The 21,461-nt window shown below is 38.6% G+C and overlaps 1 protein-coding gene across 1 annotated transcript in view; it reads left to right on the top strand.

Annotated features, from left to right (window-relative positions):
* Positions 1-21,461, top strand: part of SHANK2 (SH3 and multiple ankyrin repeat domains 2) — a gene marked incomplete at its 5' end in the record, with an annotated part of 750,291 nt that overhangs the window by 375,750 nt on the left and 353,080 nt on the right. The window contains one exon of the mRNA XM_044082082.1: positions 902-3,311. Within this exon, the coding sequence (XP_043938017.1) occupies positions 902-3,311 (2,410 nt within the window). The remainder of the gene's footprint in view (positions 1-901; positions 3,312-21,461) is intronic.

Genomic DNA, 21,461 nt, shown 5'->3' with positions numbered 1-21,461 from the left:
AAGACAGCCCACAGTATTTACTCTATTTTCCCTTCTGCCATGTGCATTACATTGAAAGATTTCATCAGCTAACTAGTTTTGAAAGGAAAGGATGGCTTTACAACAAAAATAAATTGCAAGAAAAATAAGGGACTTATGGCCTACCTTTACAAATCAAATTTAGCTTTGTCATCTGAAGCATAGCTGAAAATTAAAAGGTTTAGTAAAATGTCTGAATAGAAATTTGGAAATGGTTTGAAAAAAAAATCTAAAGATTAATGCACTTCCAGATTTTTCTATTCATTCTTTTCCATTTGAGGAAGTACTAAAATATTTATTTGATGGTACTGTCCTCTTTTTTCACTTTGGACATGTATAAGATGTTTTACAGAGAAAAAAAACTAAAAACTGTCACATAAACACAGTGTTAATATTTTTCAGTTATATGTTTTAAGTACTGGATGGTAGTAAAAAAGGTGATGCAAAGAATCTGATCTGATAATTATGTCAGTAATCATATGAATAAAAGGAAGTTTCTGAATACTTTACAGTGTCAAATTGTATGTGTAAAGAGAGTACAGGAGATAATGCAGACATTGAATGCAAAGTGATTTGATTAGAATATAGAGACATTAGTAGCAACAGTTGCCACTTTTCATCTTAAACTGTAAAAATTAGGCGCAGCTTACTACTGAAGATATCATTTTATGCATTCCTAGCTTAGACATTTCAGGAGCCCATGTTCTTAGCTGCTGTGGAATGAATTTCTGAATATGAGTCTAGGTAGGAAATGTTTTGAACAGACAGTATATAGTTTTATGGAATACCTGAAGACCAGTATACCAAGTGTGCATACTTTTAGTCTTTGTTACATATATATATATTTTTTGTTAATAAACATATTCTCTTTGCTTTCTTAAAGGAATTACAGAAGAAGAGAAACAGTTTCTGGCACCTCCTATGCTCAAGTTTACTAGGAGTCTCTCCATGCCTGACACTTCAGAAGATATCCCACCTCCACCTGCAACATCACCTCCTTCTCCTCCATATAGTGCACCTCCAAAATCTCCAACACCAACAAGAAGTTATGGGACAATAAGGCCTAGTAATAATCAGAATTCTGGTTCAAAAAGTCCTACTCCAAATAGATCAGAAAATATTGGAACTATACGAAGGGACAAGGGGGTGTTTTACAGGCAAGACTCAGAACACTTTTCCCTAGATTCTGAGGAAACCTATAAACAGAATATTTCTTCTCAACAGAATTTAAGAAACAGAAGAGCTCCTTTGCCTGAAAATCCATACTCTGAAGTAGGAAAGTCTGCAAACAAAGGAGTTTATGTGCCAGCGAAACCAGCCCGTCGGAAAGGAACTTTGGTGAAGCAGTCAAATGTAGAGGATAGTCCAGAAAAAACTTGCTCAATTCCAATTCCAACTATTATTGTTAAGGAGCCTTCAACTAGCAGTAGTGGGAAAAGCAGTCAAGGAAGCAGTATGGAAATTGAAACCCAAACTTCTGATCATTCTGGTCACCTTAAGCCAGAAGATAATTTGAATTTCAGCAGTCCATTCGCAGCAGCCATTGCTGGGGCAGTGAGGGACAGGGAAAAACGATTAGAAGCAAAAAGAAACTCTCCAGCATTCCTTTCTACAGATATGGGTGATGAAGATATTGGGCTAACACCAGGTCCTAGATTAAGACATTCTAAGTCAATTGATGAAGGAATGTTCAGTAATGAGGAAAGACGCAGTCATCTTCTGTTACCATCCTCCTTACATTTACCTAGAGCACCAAGCTTGTTTAATAATGTGGACTCAAACAGTCACACTGAAGCCACTAATGCAAGGACAGTAAATGCTTCATCAGCAATAGAAATTACAGAAACTGGTACTGGAACTACAAGAAATTATAATATATCTGGAACAAGTAATTATGTCCATCCTGTAACGGGAAAAGTGTTAGATCCCAACTCTCCTTTAGCCCTTGCCTTAGCTGCAAGAGACAGAGCCATGAATGAACCGAATCAGCAGGCCCCTAGTAAACCAGAGGCTGGGAAGGCTGCAGACCTTAATAAACCACTTTATATTGATACAAAAATCAGACCAAATTCTGACATGGCATTCACAGCAACATCCACTATCGCTAGAAAGAGTGCACGTGGTGCACTGAGAAGGCAGGAAACAGAGGTTAAGCATGATTCTGAAATGCTTAAAGATGAGAGAAAAACAGAAGAGAAGAAAAACATGTTGATAAATATTGTAGATACATCACAGCAAAAAACAGCTGGGTTGCTGATGGTCCACACTGTAGATGGAAACAAAGCAGATGATAGTAATCTCAGTGAAAGTGAAAAGGAAGAAAAGAAGCGAACTTCGGACAATGCCTCAGCTGAATTAAAAGACGACAATCAAGAGGCTGCAGATTCTTCACAGACATCAGCAAAACTTGAGCCATCCACTTCATTTAGCAAAGCTATCATCACAGTTAATTCATTCGATGAGCCCATCATCGTTCCATTCCGTATCCCACCACCTCCTTTAGCTTCAATCGATATCGATGAAGACTTTCTTTATACAGAGCCATTACCTCCACCTTTAGAATTTGCCAACAGCTTTGACATTTCTGATGACTCACCAACAGTGCCATCGATGTCGGACATCTTAAAGCAGAGGAAAAATGAAAAATTTCCCCCACTGCCTACATTTAACTCCAGTTTATCAATGAATTCTGTAGATGGAAGAAAACAGATGGCGGTTTCAAACTGTTTGCCTGGGCCATTTGTTCCACCACCAGAAAATTTCGATAGTGTTGCTGATTCGGGGATTGAGGATGTCGACACTAGAAGCAGCACTGAGCATCACTTGGAGACAACTAGCACTATTTCAACAGTGTCCAGTATCTCAACCTTGTCTTCTGAAGGTGGAGAGAATCTGGAAACATGTACAGTCTATGCAGATGGGCAGGCATTTCTGGTAGATAAGCCCCCAGTACCTCCTAAGCCAAAAATGAAGCCCATACTCACTAAAAATAATGCACTTCACAAGGATGCCCTTATAGAAGAAACTGTAGATAATTATAGTATTCCCCCACCTGCCCCACCCCCTCCCCCTTCGGGTACACAGACCAATATTCCCATAATTGTACAACAGAGAACTTCAAAGCTCTGGGGGGATGTCCAGGAAATTAAAAGTCCTACATCCCCAGATCCAAAAGCCAATGTTATTAGTGAATTGAACTCCATACTTCAACAAATGAACAAGGATAGGTCCCCGAAACTCTCGGACAGTTTGGACTCTTCTTTGGGAACAAGGTCAACTGCATTTGGAACAAGGTAATTTAAAAAGAAACAGCATTAGACATGCTCATTATTAATGAATCATATTGTATTCTATCATGCAATGTTACTATTGGCATTAAGGTGATTTAGAATAAGTACTTTAACAATGTTAACATTTACAATTTGGGTTTAACATTTCTATTATTTTTAGTTATTGCAATTAGATTTTTTCAAGTTAAGCAACTGTTATAATGAATAAATCTCAAAACTAAAAATGGCTATCAAGTTCTGTAAGAGGGCTGTATTAATATTAACTATTAACATTGCTGATTGTACATCATGCATCAGTTGTTGCAGAGTTTTTTACTTCTGAAATCATCTTTTTTGTGCAACAGCTGACCGGTATACACAGTTATAGACTGTGATAGTATAAATCTGTGATTATTAATCAGAATATAAATGGCTTTATGCAATGTTTACTCCAAAAAATGCCTGAAACTTCTTTTCATGTGGTTGTATGCTTTTATTTTGGCTGTTGTTATTGTGTGAAATAATACTGTTGTGAGTTTGAACCAAGTTGTTTTAGTAATACGGAGTCGTGATTACACTGAAAATTAAAATCATGCTGTGCTGTCACACTCTAGAAGTCCATATCCTAAAAGAAAAAAAAATCCTTCGGTTGGAATTAACAAAAACTGAGTCTCCCCTAACAAAAGTATTTACTTCATATACTATATATGATTTTGTGGTGAAACATCAAAATCTGTGATCTAGGGTGCTGTGTTGGGACTGTAGATTACTGCCACTTTTCTGTTATTGGCCCATACCTCGACTTACTCAGATATAAAACAATAAAAGAAAGATTACTTTCGCTTTACTGATTGGTACACTCTTCCACTTACATTCTAAGTTAGCTGTTGGCATTTGAATGAATGTAGATTGATTGCATACTCATGATTAAATAGCTACACTGTAAGGCACCTGGCCATAGAGCTGAGATGAGCCCTCTGTCTTGGGATGCCCTAGGTTATACTTCTTATATCTTCCATTCAGCTACTTGTGAGTGTGGGTGGATGTGCTTAATCTGGTTTGTACCCTACAATTCACTAAGCAGCCTCTTTTTGTACTTATTACTAACTGGTGACTTAATTAATAATGGCAAATGGTTGAATATCCATCAGGTTTTATCGGTTGTGTTGGAGAGCGCTCATCATATAGAGAGCAAAGGCCTAGCTAAGCCTAACGTGTGTATTTCATTTTTAATATTTTGCATACATCGATATGGGGCAGTTATAGTTATTTATTTAATTTGAAATCTGGTAACTGGCTATGTGGACTGGTCATTTGGATCTTTGTAGCCACAACCCAGTCTCCACAGGAACAATGTACAGAGATACAAAGAGCATCATACAATTACAAAAATCAGTAACAAAAGTGAAAAGACGGAAAACTGGAGCAAGAAACAAAAAAAAGTACAATATAGTATCCTGAATGGAAAGACACGTCTCTCTGTGTATAGCAGATTAATTTACATAAAATCAAACAAAGCAATAATGCAGTACAATATAGGAAACAAAATAGAGAGATTGAATTATGGCTTCAGAACTGAAAGGCAGCAAATAAATGTTTACTGTCTGTCAGACTTGTGGGAAGTAAGGGTGGAGGGTCTTGAATTTATATAATTTACGGACCGATGTGTTTAAGCAAATAGGTGGGCCATAATGACAGGTAAGAATAGGGCTGGAATAATGAAGACCTCAGAAAAACAGAATTAAATTGGGAAGATAACTGATCAGGCAGAGTTCAGTTACCTGGAAAAGTAGGAATCTAGATATAACATTTAGCAGACAAGAATAAGACAGAGAGTAGTTTGAGTGTTTATACCTCTAGCAAACAGTGATTTTCCCTTAGTATGGTTTGAAGTCTTGATGTAAGAAAAGGATGAACACACTACTGATAGTAAAACTTGGACAATGATATGGAATTAGACCTAGGAATTAACTGAACTGGGGCAACTGCTAAAAGAGCAGTCCAGAAAGAATCGATAGGACTGATAATGTCTTGGAAGACCAGAAGATAGAGGAAGCAATTGTTAAAGAGAAAAGTTAGGAAAGTGCTTATAGCCAATGATAGGGCATTCAGCAATGTAAGTTGGAGGTCTGATGACATCTACAAGGAGAACATCAAACGAGATGTTAAGGAGGGCCAAAACAACTAGAGAAGAACTCACTAGACAGATATAAAGAAAATAAATATTCTTTAGGCATGAAGAAAAAAAGAGACAAAAAAAATCAGAGAAAGGCATAAGTGAGATGGAAACATTGGAAAGAGATATAAGGGAGTATAACCACCAAATAAAATTTTAGTTATAATCTGTATTTATGAGGGTACATAAAAAAATTCAGTTCTACCATGAGAACAGAAAAGAGGTTGCATGGAGGCTGTTTGCACTGACATTAATATAAGAAAATAATAAGAGGAGGAAAAGCAGCTTGGAGAGTCAGGGGAAAACCAACCAAGGATCTAGTGAGACTAGGACTCCCAGATGAGTTTCAGGACAGTGGTGTACATTTAATTGAACCCTGAAGAAGGGGAGATGATAGTTCCATCTGACTGAAGGCAAGTTGTGTTAGAAGTGTATATAAAGGCACAGTTCATTGGTAAGTACTAGGCTAGTTTCCCTTGTGGGCCATTTTACATCTAGCTAATATCGCTTGCAAAGGTGTGAATCAAGGCCTGTACTTGTAGTGGTGATGTAAACACTGTCAACATTATACCAACACCTTAAACATTATGCCACTGCACAAGAAGAAGACAAGATATCCCCAGCAAACTAATATCTAGTGATTCAGAAAACAAACCATGAAATGAAGGTTTTAACAAGCTACTGGAACAGAATGGTCTCCAGGGTAATAATACAACAAGGGTTTACAACCAAGAGATAATGCCAGACTGGCATTATCCAATAAAACTGGTTAACTACAGAGGTAGACTTTGGTGACTCATTAAAGCTAGTCCTCCAGGATTTTTATAACACATCCAACTCCTAACCTCACATGAATCAGATGGAAAAAAGAACATAGGAGTTGATAAGAAAATGGAAGATATGTAATAAATAAACAACAAACAAGTTAGAATGGAATAAGGGTTGCCTCAAAATATATCCAAATAAAAGAAATGAAGTTAAAATCCACAGAGAGGAATTAGTTTATTGATAAATATTAAAACAAAAAGTGGATAAGCGCTTTCGGAAATCCTTCTTCAAATCCATAAAATCATCCTACTATGACAAAGCTTTAAAAAAGTGGGTTTAACCAATCAGAATTATCACCTGAGCTGACGCCTGTTAAGTGCCAGCTTTAAAGGTACAACCCCATTTAAACCTGCTTCACAGTCAGCTTTCATTTCCACAATCCATTGAAGCTCTTTAAATTCAGTAATATTACATAAATCACCTCTTCTAGGACCATCTATAATGACTTCTATCACCATGAAGGAAAAAGTATGTCCTGGAAACCATATAATATGCTGTAACAGTGCATTTGTACCAACTTTATGTTTGATATCACTTATATGTCTCAAGATCCTGGTTTTAAATGGACAGTTGGTTCTTCCAACATAAAATTGGGAACAGTCAAGGCACGTAGCTATATAAACCACAGTTTTTGTATTACAATCTGCAGAAGTTTCCAGATGATATTCCTTCTTAGTTGTAGGATGTATAAATTTATTGTATGTATTAATATATAGACACGCTTTACATCTACTGCATTTAAAGGTACCTTGCCTCATATTATTTGATCTATCAAAGAATCTCTTTTCACCACAAATAAGTTGTTTCAGACTGGGTCTGTTCTTAAAACAGAACCTTGGGGTGTCTCCTACTAACTGTCTTAGTGTTGCATCTGCTGTTAATATTTTCCAATTTCCTTTAATTATATCACATACTTATCAAATGTCTTGACTGTATGTGAGTGTGCATCTTATGCCTTCTAATACTTCCTTTTCCCGATTCAGTACTTCTTGATCCCTTCTTGCATCGTGATGAAAATATGTTTTTCTTCTAGTCATACTCATTTGCTTTACTTCTGTTTCCCCTCTCTATTTCCTGACTTACAGTCCCTTTCATACAGATGCTTCTTCATTCTTGATATTTCAGTGGCTTGATCTCTATTATTGGTGTTCAACCTCGAACTCCTCAAAAATTGACTCTTTATAACTTGTGGAAAAACATGTGTAGGATGCATACTATTATGATGTAAGAGGTGGTTTCTCCAACAAGGTTTGTAATATACCTTGGTATCTATATTACCAGTCTAATCCTTCAAAATGGTTATGTCAAGGAACTCTATCCTATCATAAGCACTGTGAACTTCAAAGTCTAAAAAATGGGTGGTGGTCTTCAGATAATCAACAAATAGACCCAGTTGTCTCTCATCTCCTTCTCATAAAAGAAATATGTCATCCACAGACTGTTTACAAAATAGCAGATGATGTTGCCAAGTATTCAGCATGTTAAAGACATATTCCTTCTGCTGTCTACATTCTATTGTAATACCCAAAATGTAGTTTATACAGCAGAGTGTCAAAATTGTCCTATATTCTATATAGCCAAAACAAGTAGACACTTCAAAAATAGGATAGGAGAGCATTTACTTGATATAAAACATGGTAGGTTGACAAACGCATTAGCTAGACATATAAATGATTGTAAGGATCATATTTTTAAATTTTCAGTAATACAACATTTAGAAAAGGACCCACAGGGAAGATGTTTGGATATACATCTTGATATTAGTGAATTGAGATGGCAGTTGTGATGCAGTGCAGTAGTATATCCAGGCATCAATGAAGCTATTAGTATTTCTAGTATTTTAAATTTAAAAAAATATTTTAGGTTAATTCCTAAAGGGTCCTTTTTTCTGTTTAAACAATGCAAATGTTAATTGCTTTTTTTATATAATTTTTTTACACAAGAACTCCATAACATTTAGATGTTTTTATGGTTACTATATACCATATTTTAATTAGCAGGCATAAAATGTTATATATTTAATGTATGTCTCTATTAAGTATTTTTAATTTTTTATTTTTTGTACAAATGGTTAACTTGACGTGACACTAATTAAGTTAGTACCATCATTAATTGATTTATTTGTTAATCATTAAGGATTTTCATGTGTAACTATATAAGGCTGGGTTGTTTTACTTAAAATTGTTCTGAGGAAGTCTCTTGTAATTTGGGGGAAGAAAGCGCTCAACGCGGATTCATTGTGGTCAATAAAGCTGGTTGTTCATCTAAGCTGTGGTTGCCATGGTTCTATATTAAATGTTGTTTAACTTCTTACTAGAAAATGTTCAACTCAAATTTAACACAAGCACACACAAATTTTGCCTTACTAAATAGTAAATAAAATCTGAAACAATTTGGCAGGTTAGGAGTATTTAAAAAATCATGACTTTCACGCTTACCTTATCCCTCCCCCTTTTACAGCATTATCTCCCGCCTCAAAGTCTATTTAGTTACCTTAATACCTGAGGCGCCATTTTTGAACCAGTATTTCCCCAGTGCAAGTTGCTAGCATCGCCTGTGGTAAGTGCTTCTCAACAACCTGTTAATTTTTGTGAAATGTACTTATGAACTGCTGCTTACTTTATGATATGTTCATTGCAGTACTATTTATTGTGCAAGACTCGTAAATGAGCTGCTGTTTCTTAGAGACTGCGTAACTTTAACACACACTAGCTTGGTCTACTTAAAACAAAACTAATAATAGATGATTGCCTAGTTCTCCCATTACTTGTTGTGTGAGAATCATATACAAGCTGCAGTTCTGAGAGACTGTGTTACCTTTTATGCATACTAGCTTAGTCTACCTAAAGTGGAACCCCTGGATCGTTAATTTGTGATTGCCTTGTTCTCTTATTATGACCTGATATTCTTGTGTTGATACCATGTGGCTACAACACACTATTTCTCCTGTATTTTGCTGTGTCTTGTAGACATTACCTGTACTTTGCTATATCTTGTTGTAATTATCTGGTCTTCCCACTCAACTCGCTTTAAGAACGCATGTAGTCAGTGAGTAGCTGCGTAACTCAGACCACACACACTTAGTTTATCTGCGAGCGAGATCTCCCTGCTAGCTATCTCCTTGGGGATTTTTATTGGTTCTAAATAATTTTAAGAAGCCGTAAGTGGGATAAGCTATCCTTTTCTCCATATTTCTACCCTAATGAAAAATTTAGCTACCTGGTCTACCCCTGGGCTTGTTCTAAAAATGCATGTACTCAGCGAGGCATCTATTTTAACTGTAATTGCACACTCCTAGAGTTATTTGTGAATGAGACCACAAGTTATTTCCCTAGGCATTTTCTACTGTCTTTACATAATAGATGAAGCTGTATGTGGGATAGGCCATTTGTGCCACCACTTTTAGTTTCACAAGTAAAATTCATTAGTGAATGAGACCACTAGTTATTTCCTTAGGCTTTTTCTAGTGTTTTTAAAAAAATAAATGAAGCCGTATGTGGGACAAGGAGAGTAGTTGAATACCAGATACTCAGTCGCTGTGGAAAGACTGTGTATTACTAGAGCTGCTGCTGTTCTAATCATTGTAATCTGTATAGTATGCTGTTGCTGTGTCTCTACCATCTTAATTACTGCTGTTGCTTACTCTTTGCTTAAATTGCTCTGCAGTAGGTGACTTTCACATTCCCTATTGCTGCATTCTTTAACACAAAAATAAATTAATAAATAATAATTTCATTGCTGCTTTGGATTTAACCTGGATATTGATGCTATTGTAACTGTGTTCATAGGTTCATAGGTAGGTACTAGGCTATCTGCCCGAAGGCATTTATAAGCCTAGCCGGAATGTGTTGGCTTTTGCCACCCCCTTAGATTAGTTCCCTGTGCCTCTGTCCAGCAGAGCCATTGAAGTGATCCCTGGAGTAAACTTTCTGTTTCCCATCCACTCATGAAGGTTTCTCTTGAAGATGGTTAGCGAAGAGCTCTGCTTAGTGTAGATTGGAATCTTGTTCCAGAGCATTGGAAGTCTTTGGGACATGAATCTATCCCTCCTGCACGTCCTATTTATTGTTGTGTTGAGGTTTAGATACCTGGAGTGTGTGGCTCGAGGGGATATGGTTTCTTTAGGTGGAGCATGTCCATCAATTCTGGGTTGGACATGGCCTTGTATGTCATGCAGAGATCACCTCTGAGTAGGCGGTATGCAACCGAGTACAGCTGGAGTTGAGCTGCATATGGCATCTGCTTGAGGCCAGTGATCCTCTTGGTGAGGAACGTCTGTGGTCTTTCCAGTTGTTGCAGGTGTCTTGTAAGGTACATCCGAAATGGGGCATTGCACTCTATGATGGGTCTGATGAGTGATGCGTAGAGGGGCCCAATGATCTCTTTTGATCTGGATGCAAACCCTTTTGTGATTAGGTGGGCCACATAGAAGGATTTTTTAACCACTTTGGCAATGTGATTATCAAAGGAGAGGTTACTGTCTACTTGGGTCCCCAGATCCCTTATTACATCTTCTGTATTTAGGGGGCTACCACCTATGTGGTAGTTTGTGGGTACTTTCTTTTTTCCAAAGGGGATGACTATGCACTTTTTGGCATTTAGCTTGAGACAGTGGTTTTGACAGCAGGTATCTTTCTCAGTAAGACCCTTTTGGAGGATGTCTGTGTCAGCTGGAGAGTCAATTATAGCCCCTAGTTTGCAGTCGTCTGTGAATGTGGTCAGCCATAGTCCTCCTTTGCTTGCCTGTACCACTGAGAAGTATATGCTGAACAGGAGGGGTCCTAGGACTGAGCTCTGGGGAACGCCACTTGTAACTGGTTTAGAGTAAGACCTAACTCCTGCAACTCTTACCATGTGGGTTCTGTCCATGAGCCAGTTGGCAACCCATCTCGTGACATAGGGGTTTATGTTCAGGCTGGTGAGCTTGTCTATAATACCTGAGTGGGGAATAGTGTTGAAGGCCTTTGTGAGGTCTAGGTAGGCTGTGTGGACCACATTTCCCTCATCTATAGCCTTGGTAACTGTCTCAAAGAAGTCCACCAGGTTTAGGAGGCATGATCTGCCCTTAACAAAGCTGAACTGGGTAGGGTCCAGTATTTGGAGGTTTCCAATGTCTCTGTTAATGAGATCCATGATGATGCTCTCCATAGCTTTGCAGACCAAGCTAGTCAGGCTTATAGGGCGATCGTTTCTGGGGTCCGTTGTGGCTCCACCTTTGTGGAGTGGAATAATCATTGTTGTATGCCACTCTGTGGGCATGTAGCCTGTGGAGAGGTTGAGTTTAAACAGTGTGTTTAGGAGAGGGGTTAGTTCATCTTTAAGCTCATGTAGGACGCAGCCTGGGACACCGTCCTGTCCCTTTGATTTTTTTTGGGCTTTGGAGAGGGCTGTTTTAACCTGAGTGTCTGCAATTTCATGGGCACTACTGTCTTCTGGTGTAGTTATGGGTCCTTTCGGGGGTGAAAGGGGAGAGAAGTTTGTAATGAACCTGTCTGCCAGGATGTTGGCTATATCAGTCAGTCCAGTGTGTTTTATGCCATTCTGCACTAACTCTGAGCAGATCTGACAATTGCCACTTAGATTCTTGACATAGCTAAAGAATGCCTTGTGGTTATCTTTAGGGTCCATGGTAATTTTTCTTTCGAAGCTAGCCTTTGATGATTTTATGAGGGAATGTAGTTTCTTGCTGATACTGATCAGGGATGTCTTCCCTTCTTGGGATTTTACTCTTTTCTGTAGTAGTTTCCTCCTCCTATTGTATAGCTTGTTTATGGCAGGGGTCCACCAGACTGGTTTCCTTTTCTTGGAGGAGTAAGTCTTTGTTTTGTTTGGGATAGCACGATCCATGCATTCTTGTAGGTGCCCGTAGAGTGCATTAGTAAAGGATTTTGCAGCTTGGACAGCATTATCCTTTAGCATGGGGGCTTTGAAACTTCCCACCTCAGTTTTAAGTAACGTGAAGTTTGCTTTTGAAAAGTTTTTCGCAGTGGTTTCTTTTACCGGGGATGGTGGCAGAATATAGATATCCAGAGTGATTAGTTTATAGTCAGATCTAACCATCGAGGGGTTGACCTCCGGTGTGGAACACCAGTCGCCCATGTTGGTGATGACCAGGTCCAATATCTTGTCACCTCTGGTGGGGGTGTTGACCAGATGATCCAGGGCATTTGAGTTTATAAATTCTAGGAAATGCTGGGCAAGGGAGTTCGTACTTGATTAGTTCTCCCAGTTAATGTTTGGGTAATTGAAATCACCCAATATCAGGGTGTTTGGTAGGACTTTTATGTTTCCCAGTGTTTCCAGGAATGCGGAGTGGGGGTCTTGGGACATGGTGGGTGATCTTTAGCAAGCTATAATTTGAATAGCAGTTTTGCCCATTGTTAGTTGCATGCAGATGATCTCTGAAGCATTGTGCTGTGCCACTAACCTGGAGGTGTGGGTATCCTTTTGAATTTCCGTCCGGATTTTGTGGCCAAAATGTATGGTATGAGTTGTAGCCTGGTAGTGCTGGGGTGCTCTCTGGAGCCTTAAACCAGGTTTCTGTTACTGCACACATATATCGATATTATCCATACTGAGGAGTGCCTCGAGTGCGTGCATTTTGAGGTTTAAACTTCTGGCATTGAGCAGCATTACCCTCAGTTTTTTGTTACTTGTGCTATTTACGGCGGTGGGTTTGTCTTTTGAGCCTTGCCTAAAAAAGGCACTATAAGGGTGGCAAGAGCTGTGGCCAGTATTCGAAAGCCTAAGGGTGACAGGTGCAACCCCTCTCTAGCAAAGCTGTGTGGCTTGTCGAGCATGTCATCCCAGACTGACAGACACTGGATCCTCTTTGAATGACACCAGAAGCTTAGCCAATTGTTGAAATTGATATTTTTTTTCTCTATACCGTGGTATCATTCTTGGTGAGGACAGGATGCTACTCAGGGTCAGGGTCATACCGGCCTGGGCTACATGATCAGAGAGCTCCTCCATGTATCTTTTCATGCAGTCCATGGAGGTACTGTTCAGGTCATTCACACCAACATGGAGAATGACAGCTGTATCCCAGTGAACCTTTACTTGTCCAGCCTCGTACACTCACTGCTAGTTCCATTTCCACTGATTGTTCCTGGTAGTATCCTCTCCTCAGGTCTACCCATTCCATTTGCCCTGCAGGCTCTCTCTGCTCCCCTACCCTACCCCCATTTCCCACCCACCACCAGCACCACCAAACTTATACTCTACAATACCACACCCACCCCTCATCAACCAGTACACTCCTACTTCATCAACAAAAGATAACCTCTTGACCCATCCCCTATCTCCCTCCACACCTCTCCCACAGTACTCAACCCAACCTGCTTAACTAGTTATTCTACTTACTACACACCCTCTCCAAATCTCCATCTGCACTATGCTACCAAAACCTTCATACTTCTCAACTCAAACACTGCTTATTTTAACATTATCCTACACCTATTACCTTACCCAGCCCTTAATGTCTAACCACTCACCATTGTTTCATATTACAAACTTCCTTCCCAGACTACACTCATACTCATCTATCCAAATATCCCCCTGGCTATATCCCATCAATGATTATCTGCTCTTCCCTTACAAACTCATTTCACCTTATAAACACTCTACCCCTTTAACCACCCAAACCCTAAGAAATCAAATTATACAAAAACTCTGATACTAAGCAGTCCAAGTACTTCTCCAACATAATTCATCTAATCAGTATCCTACTGTCAGGTGACATACACCCAAACCCAGGGCCCCATACCCCCCTACTTCATTCATACCCATCCTATTTGCCTCTCTAAATGCCCAGAGCATAGCCAACAAAATCCCAAACCTCCATGCCTGGCTTCACCACAACAAACCAGACATACTGTCTATTTCTGAAACTTGGTTAAAACCTCATATAAAAGACTCAGAAGTAGCTCCACCTAACTACTGTATCATCAGAAAAGACAGAACCCACAAAAAGGTGGAAGGGTAGCTCTCCTATACTCATCCTTCTTATCAATTACTCCTTACTCTAAACCCATACCCCAATTCACCAATGCTGAACTAAGTCTGGCTCTACTTAAATTGAACCGACCCAAACACATATGTATAGCCTCCCGATACATCCCCCCTGGAGACAATATCTCAGCACTTGAAGATATCCTGTCCTGGCTAACCACCAACATTAGCAATGAAACTATTATATTGGGTGACATGAATATTAACTGGTCCTCCATTCAGTCCCTCACAAACTCCCTAAATATTAACCTATATAATTTCTTTCAACTTATCAATGCCATAACCAGACCCTCCAAAGACACCTCCAGTAGTAGTACCTTAGACTGGATCTTAGTCTCTCACCCTTATTATTTTTCTGATAGTGGTATACTACCAGATTCTCAAATTGACCACTTCCCCACTTTTACTCACCGCATTCCTTCCCCGATACAGCTATCTCATAACTATATCTTTACTCGCTACCTAAAAAACTTCAATCCCAACACCTTTTCTAACTCTCTAAAATCTATGAACTGGAGCCCTCTAAAAACTTTAACCCTAGAAAATGCTATTACCTACTTCAACACAACTTTCTTAAACCTCTTGGACAGCTATGCCCCCCCTAAAATCTAAAAGAATAAAAAGCAATACCGCCCCTTAGCTAACCAAAAACACACTATCTGTCATGCGCCTTAGAGACAAAGCCTGGGTTTACCACCAGAAAACTAAGTCTCCCTCCACTCTTAATGAATACAAAACACTAAGCAATAAGGTTAAAAAGCTTATTATAGCCAACCGAAAAACTTATTTTTCCTCACTACAAAACAGCCATAAAACAAACCCACAAAAATTCTGAAACAGTATTTCCACTCTCCTCAATCGTGGCAAAAAAGAAAACCCTTGTCCAGACCCCAATGCACTAGACAAAGATCTGGCCTCCCAATTTAACTCTTTTTTCATTGACTCAATTGCCAAACTACCCTCAGCCTTCTCTAACAACACTACACCCCCTACTTATTCAGTCCCTCCTAAGGCTTCACCCTCACCATCACTCTCAACCCCCGCCTTTCTCTATCAAGCCCATACCCACAACTATCATAAAACAACTTCTCCAAAAACTAAAACCCTGCTCCAATGCCCCTGATAACATTCCCTCATACTTTCTATCCAGAGCTGCCGATGCTATTGCCTTTCCCATCAGTATACTATTCAGCCGCTCAATCCAAGAAGAATATGTACCCCAACTATGGAAAAAGGCCTTCATCATACCCCTGCATAAGAGTGGCAGCAATAACAATATCACTAACTTCCATCCAATCGCCATCCTGTCAACAGTCTCTAAACTTCTTGAAAAATGTATCCATCTACAACTTCTTCCCCATCTCACAGACAATCATTTACTAACTCCCACACAACACAGCTTTAGACCCGGCCACAGTACAACCACTGCCCTTCTATCCTTCCTGGAAATTGTTAATAAAGCCCGCAACCCTGGCTGTACAGTATCTGTCCTCCTACTTGATCTATCTAAGGCCTTCGATACCATATCTCACAACCTTCTCCTCACTAAACTCTCTAATCTAAACCTATCCCCTTCTTCTCTCAACTGGTTCAACAGCTACCTCTCAAATAGACAGCAAGCAGTCAAATGGAAAAAACATACCTCCTCCTTCCTGAACACCCCCACTGGTGTCCCTCAGGGCTCCATTCTGGGTCCCCTGCTCTTCAATATATTCATAAATGATTTCCACTGCTCACTCCTTAATGCAAAACGTATCCAATACCCCGATGATTCAGCTATAATCTGTTCTTCCACCTGCATCCCCACACTCATAAGGCTGACACAAGATGCTTTCTCAACCACTGAGCAATGGATGTTAGATAATCACCTAGCACTCAATGCCTCAAAAACTAAGCTAATGCTATTTACCCCTTCTAAATCAACCATCATAGATAAAAACTTATTCTCCAACAACACCCAGAACAATACTACTCTTGAATTAGTATCTGAGACCAAACTACTAGGCGTTCACATTGATGACTAGCTTAAATTTAGCTCCCACCTTCAAATAAATATAAAAAAACCCACCAAAAACTTGGCATGCTCTATCTCCATAATCGCTACCTCTACTGTTTATTCTCTCTACCACATTTCTCATCCCTTCTCTTCTTTATGGTGCTGCACTCCTAACAAGCCTGCAATCCTCTCTTAAGACAAAACTCTCCTCTTGCTATAATAAAATTGCTAAATTCGCCACAAGTCTTCTACCTATCACTGTGAAGCCCTTCACAAATTAAACTGGTTAGAGCTGCCCAATTATATCACCTATATTCAACTTATTAATGCACATAAACTCATTTTCACCCCATCCCTCTGTCCCTCTGTATCCTCCACCTTTAAAATGCACCTCCCCGAAAGACTCTTATGATCTAACAATCAAAACCTAATAGAACTGTACAAACCTACCCGTCCCCCAGGCAAAACTCTCTTATCTTTTGCCCTTGCACGTCAGTGGAACTCACTACCATCATCCATCGGTACCTCCGCAAACCTCTCTTCTTTTAAAAAATCACTTCACTCACACCTCATATCCCAGTGGGAATGCTTTTGCTTCCACCCCACATAATCTCCTCATCTTTCTTCACCTCTGACATCTCTGACACCTTAATCTCCTTTTCTAATATATTGGTTTAGTAGGAACCATTCCATTTGTAAATAACTCCTCAAAAATTTACAAGCTTACTTTATCTCAGAAATTGTATCCTAAATGCAATACTTTTACTTGAATATCTGTACTTAGTGTGACCATACATGAATTGTAATTCCTGCCTCTGAAATAGTAACTTTTGAATGCACCGTCTTTACTATGTTTTTACTAGTACTTCTGCACTTACTGTAACCAGAACTTTGATTGTGATTTTCTTTGCTTGTTTTTGGAGCTTTTCTCCCCAGGACTCCATTGAAAATGGGTTCTTCTTGGCCCAATGGACTATCCTGGTAAACCAACTGCAAATAAATAAATAAATAAATGACTATGAATCCAAAAGAATATGTGCATTCATGGATGGCACAAAAATTGTGTGTGTGTGTGTGGGGGGGGGGGGGTATGCTTAATTCACTACTGGTTGTAAGATTGCTTCTTTCAGTCATGAAGATATTCCCTTGGAAATGAATCTACCCAGATAGATGGATTCCCTGAATATAATGGAAGCATAATGACTGAATAAAAGAGTTAGTCATATAAGCTTAAAGTGAAGTATCACTTATAACATATGAGCTGGGACCAGCTTTATGATGAATACTACAGTGCTGCACCTTTTTGCATCTAACTTGAGAATTTTTTTCGGAACATAGGGTATGTACATATTCAAATCATTTTTGGAGCAGGTAAGTATCTGTGAATGAGGTGATAGTACCCAGTTTGCAGTCATCAACAAACTTGGTCAGCCTCACTTTAGGGATATTGGCTTGGATGTCTGAAAACTAAATGCCAGATAGGAGAGGGTCCATCACTAATCCCGGTGGTACCCCACTTGTTACAGTTTTGCTTTCAGAGAGAGTGCTAATAATATTCAGTACTCAGGATCTGCTGGACAGCCAGTTTAAATTCCAGCAGACAACACAGGGGCTTGCTGTCAGAGTTCAGTCACCTCAGTGAGTGGATCATTACAAAAAAAATGCATACTAAATATATCAAAACCTACCTCTCTATGATTTTTAGTATTAAAGCAAAACTCAGGCAGAGTCAAGAAAACGTTAACAGTCTATGATCACAACAATTATCCCTTAGATCAAGTCACTTCTTTCAATTATCTTGGTGTCTGGTTACACCTCTCACTTAACTTCCACCTGAATCTTGATAATACATGTAAAATATAGCCCCCTACTTTTCTGGGCGTGAAAATATGCCTTTCTTCTCTCACTCCCACTTATATCAGCAACCTGTACTAAAAACTCTACCACTATTCAAATACCAGGAAACAAAATATGTTGATTTATTACACCCTCCCCAAGAAATGAACACCAGTGTATAATGCTAAAAAAAGCAAAATGACTCCCAGTTAACCAAAGAGCAGACCTGTTCCTTGGATCTCAACTGTTCAATCTGCTACATGAAATACATTCCCTCCTTTAACCTCAAAACTAATCAGACATACCCCCACATGCAACCTAAGAATCTTGAATGACTCAAATCATAAAATAAATCCCACAATCCAAGCTATATATCTCTGACTATGCATTTTCAGTTCTTGGACCAAAACTGCAGGAGTCTCTCCGACCTTAAATTAAAGACTCATCCTCTTTTCCAAATTACCATTCTCTAGTAAAAATCACATTTAAACAAAAAGAATATTCCTGTTACCCTTCAGGTCATATTAATTAAATCTGATTTAGCTCTTCTTCATTCTAATTCAATTTCGAAAATCCTTTGCTCCTTTTCACATCTCTAATTTATTCTGCTCTATTTTCTTAAATGTTTTGATACTTCTGAACATATTGGAAATTAAAACATTGGGTTTACTGTGCATGCAAAGCATTGCTCCACCATTGCACCATTTTACAGTCTATTATGTTTAATTGTACTCTTGTTTATTTTGTATGGCAGGTCAGATTTTGACCCGAGGCTGACACTAAAATTGATCGGTTCCCTACTCCAATAACCAAATTCAAATAAATACATAAATAAAACATTGGCCAAGTCAAGATAAGCAACATGGACAGAATTATCTTTACCTCTCAATTGTACAGATTTTGGCAGAATGTCTAGATTTTTGCCTCTTATTTTTGGGGCAAAAATATTCCCTTGGAAATTATGTTTTTCTGGCAAATTAGTGGCAAATCATTAAAAACTGAAGTTAGAAAATAATGATAGACATTAGTGTCTCAGACTTCACACCCTTCAGAAAATTAATTCTAATGCAAAACCTCTTATTCTATCAACTTTATATATTTGTAAGAGCAATATTTAAAAAGTGTTAATATTTTGTAGTCTTTGTCCCACTTTTATTTATGGCTTTGTCTAGATTTCTTCCTCTAAGAGGTTGAGAGGTATGCCTTTGTCCACAATCTCTATAACTTTTCCAAAGAAGTTTTCTAGGTTCAAGAGATAGGACCTGCCTTTCACAAAACAAACTGATTTGGGGTATAGATCTGTTAAGCTTCCTATGTCTGCAATGCCTTCTGATATGATACATTTCATGGTTTTGTTTAAGGTTGGTGAGGTTAACGGGGTTATAGTTACCTGGGTCTATACAAATAAGCCTTTTTGTAAAAAAGTCACAGTTACTGTTCTCCAAGGCATTAGAGACAAACCCTATAAAAAGGCTGAGGTTGAACAGTTTAAATTGGGGCTTAGATCGTCCATACTTGGCACTGATGAGAATGCAGCCCGGTATGTTACATGGTCCAATACAAACATTATTTTTAGCTTTTGACAGGGATTCAAAGATTTGTTCCAAGATGATTTCAAGAGGAATCTACATTTTCAGGGATAGTAGCCTCAGTGTGAGTAGCTGTGGTAAAGGTTGCTCTAAAGTTATTTGCTAATGTACTGGCTATATCCATGAGATGGGAATGTATGATTTTATTTGGGTTTTATTATGGATTAGCTCAGTGCATTGCTGAACATTATTTCTTAATTTGCTGTCATAACTGAAGAACTATTTATACTTTCCCTTAGAATCTGAAGCAAGCTTAAGTTCGCACTCTGCTTTACATTTTCAAATAGTGCTCTTAAGCACCTTGCTGGAATATTTCATTGTGGTCTTAAAGTAGCAATATGGGAATTTCTTATACATTTTTCATTGTTTTCCCACATTTATTATACATTTTACTAATGCATGGGTTACATCAGTGAGGATTATTCCTGAATCTTCCATTATATACAAGGTAGATGGGTACAGAATTTTGTATGAAGCCGTTTAGATAATGGTAACAATTGGATCTGAATGCGCCAGCCATCTACAGTGAGTCCATTTACAGGGGAATTTTTGAAAATGTTGTGTAGGTTTTCTGCAAGCTGAAACAGGTTTGTCTATAAAGAAATGTGTCAACTGATGCTGAAACAGACATATATTGATTACTGCTGCACAGGATGTTCCTATTTCAAGCTGCAAAACAGGCTATATGTGCCATTTATTGGTCTCCTTTCGAAAACATTTCTGCTTTTCTTGCTAGAATTAAATTTTGGAAAAAAGGACCAGGTAGTCACTGTGTTTTATGAGAAATCAGTTAAAAATGCTTTCATCGGTAGAAACACAGTCAGAAAAGGTAAAGATTGAAGCACTTTAGTTTCTCAGTGGCAATCTGGTGCATCAGCTTGGTACAAATTATTCTGCAACGTGATGTCTAACTTTTTTTGTTTTGTTTTGTTTTTTTGCATTTCAAGATTTCAAAATCTTGAACTACTGAATGTCGAGATTCTGATTTCGAGATTCTGACTTTTTGAAATTACATAGTGGACCCCTATATATATATATATATATATATATATATATATATATATATATATATGGATCACCTTCATTTCCTGAAAGCTCATTTGCCCGACACTCATTTTTCCCAGACCAAATGACTGAAAGCTCATTTGCCTGAAAGCACATTAGCCCGAAAGCTCATTTGACTGACAAGTAGTATCAGCAAGAAAATGGAATATGCCCCCCTCCCCACTGTAGTGCGACCCTGGAGTTAGAATATATAGGTAGGGGGGGTGTGAGGGGCACAGCCCTAGCGGGGTGGGGGGTGAAGCCCCCCACTTACTTTCCTGTTACTAAGCAATATTACATCAAAAGGTAACAATATCATATGAAATGAAGTGGGGGGCTGTGCCCCCCACACCCCCCCTAACTATATATTCTAACTCCAGGGTCGCACTACAGTGGGGAGTGGGGCATATTCCATTTTCTTGCTGATACTACTTGTCAGTCAAATGAGCTTTCGGGCTAATGTGCTTTCAGGCAAATGAGCTTTCAGTCATTTGGTCTGGGAAAAATGAGTGTCGGGCAAATGAGCTTTCAGGCAAATGAAGGTGATCCATATATATATATATATATATATATATATATATATATATATATATATATATATACATGCATACATACATACACACACATATGTATGCCTAATCTATCATTGAATGTTCATAAGAGCAAAGACAGAAAGAACGATTATCTTAGAC

This window comes from Protopterus annectens, chromosome 9.part0 (genome assembly GCF_019279795.1).
Source record: "Protopterus annectens isolate FY-2018-M chromosome 9.part0, PAN1.0, whole genome shotgun sequence".
Taxonomy (NCBI): Eukaryota; Metazoa; Chordata; order Ceratodontiformes; family Protopteridae; genus Protopterus; species Protopterus annectens.
This window is presented reverse-complemented; position numbering and strand designations above follow the sequence as displayed.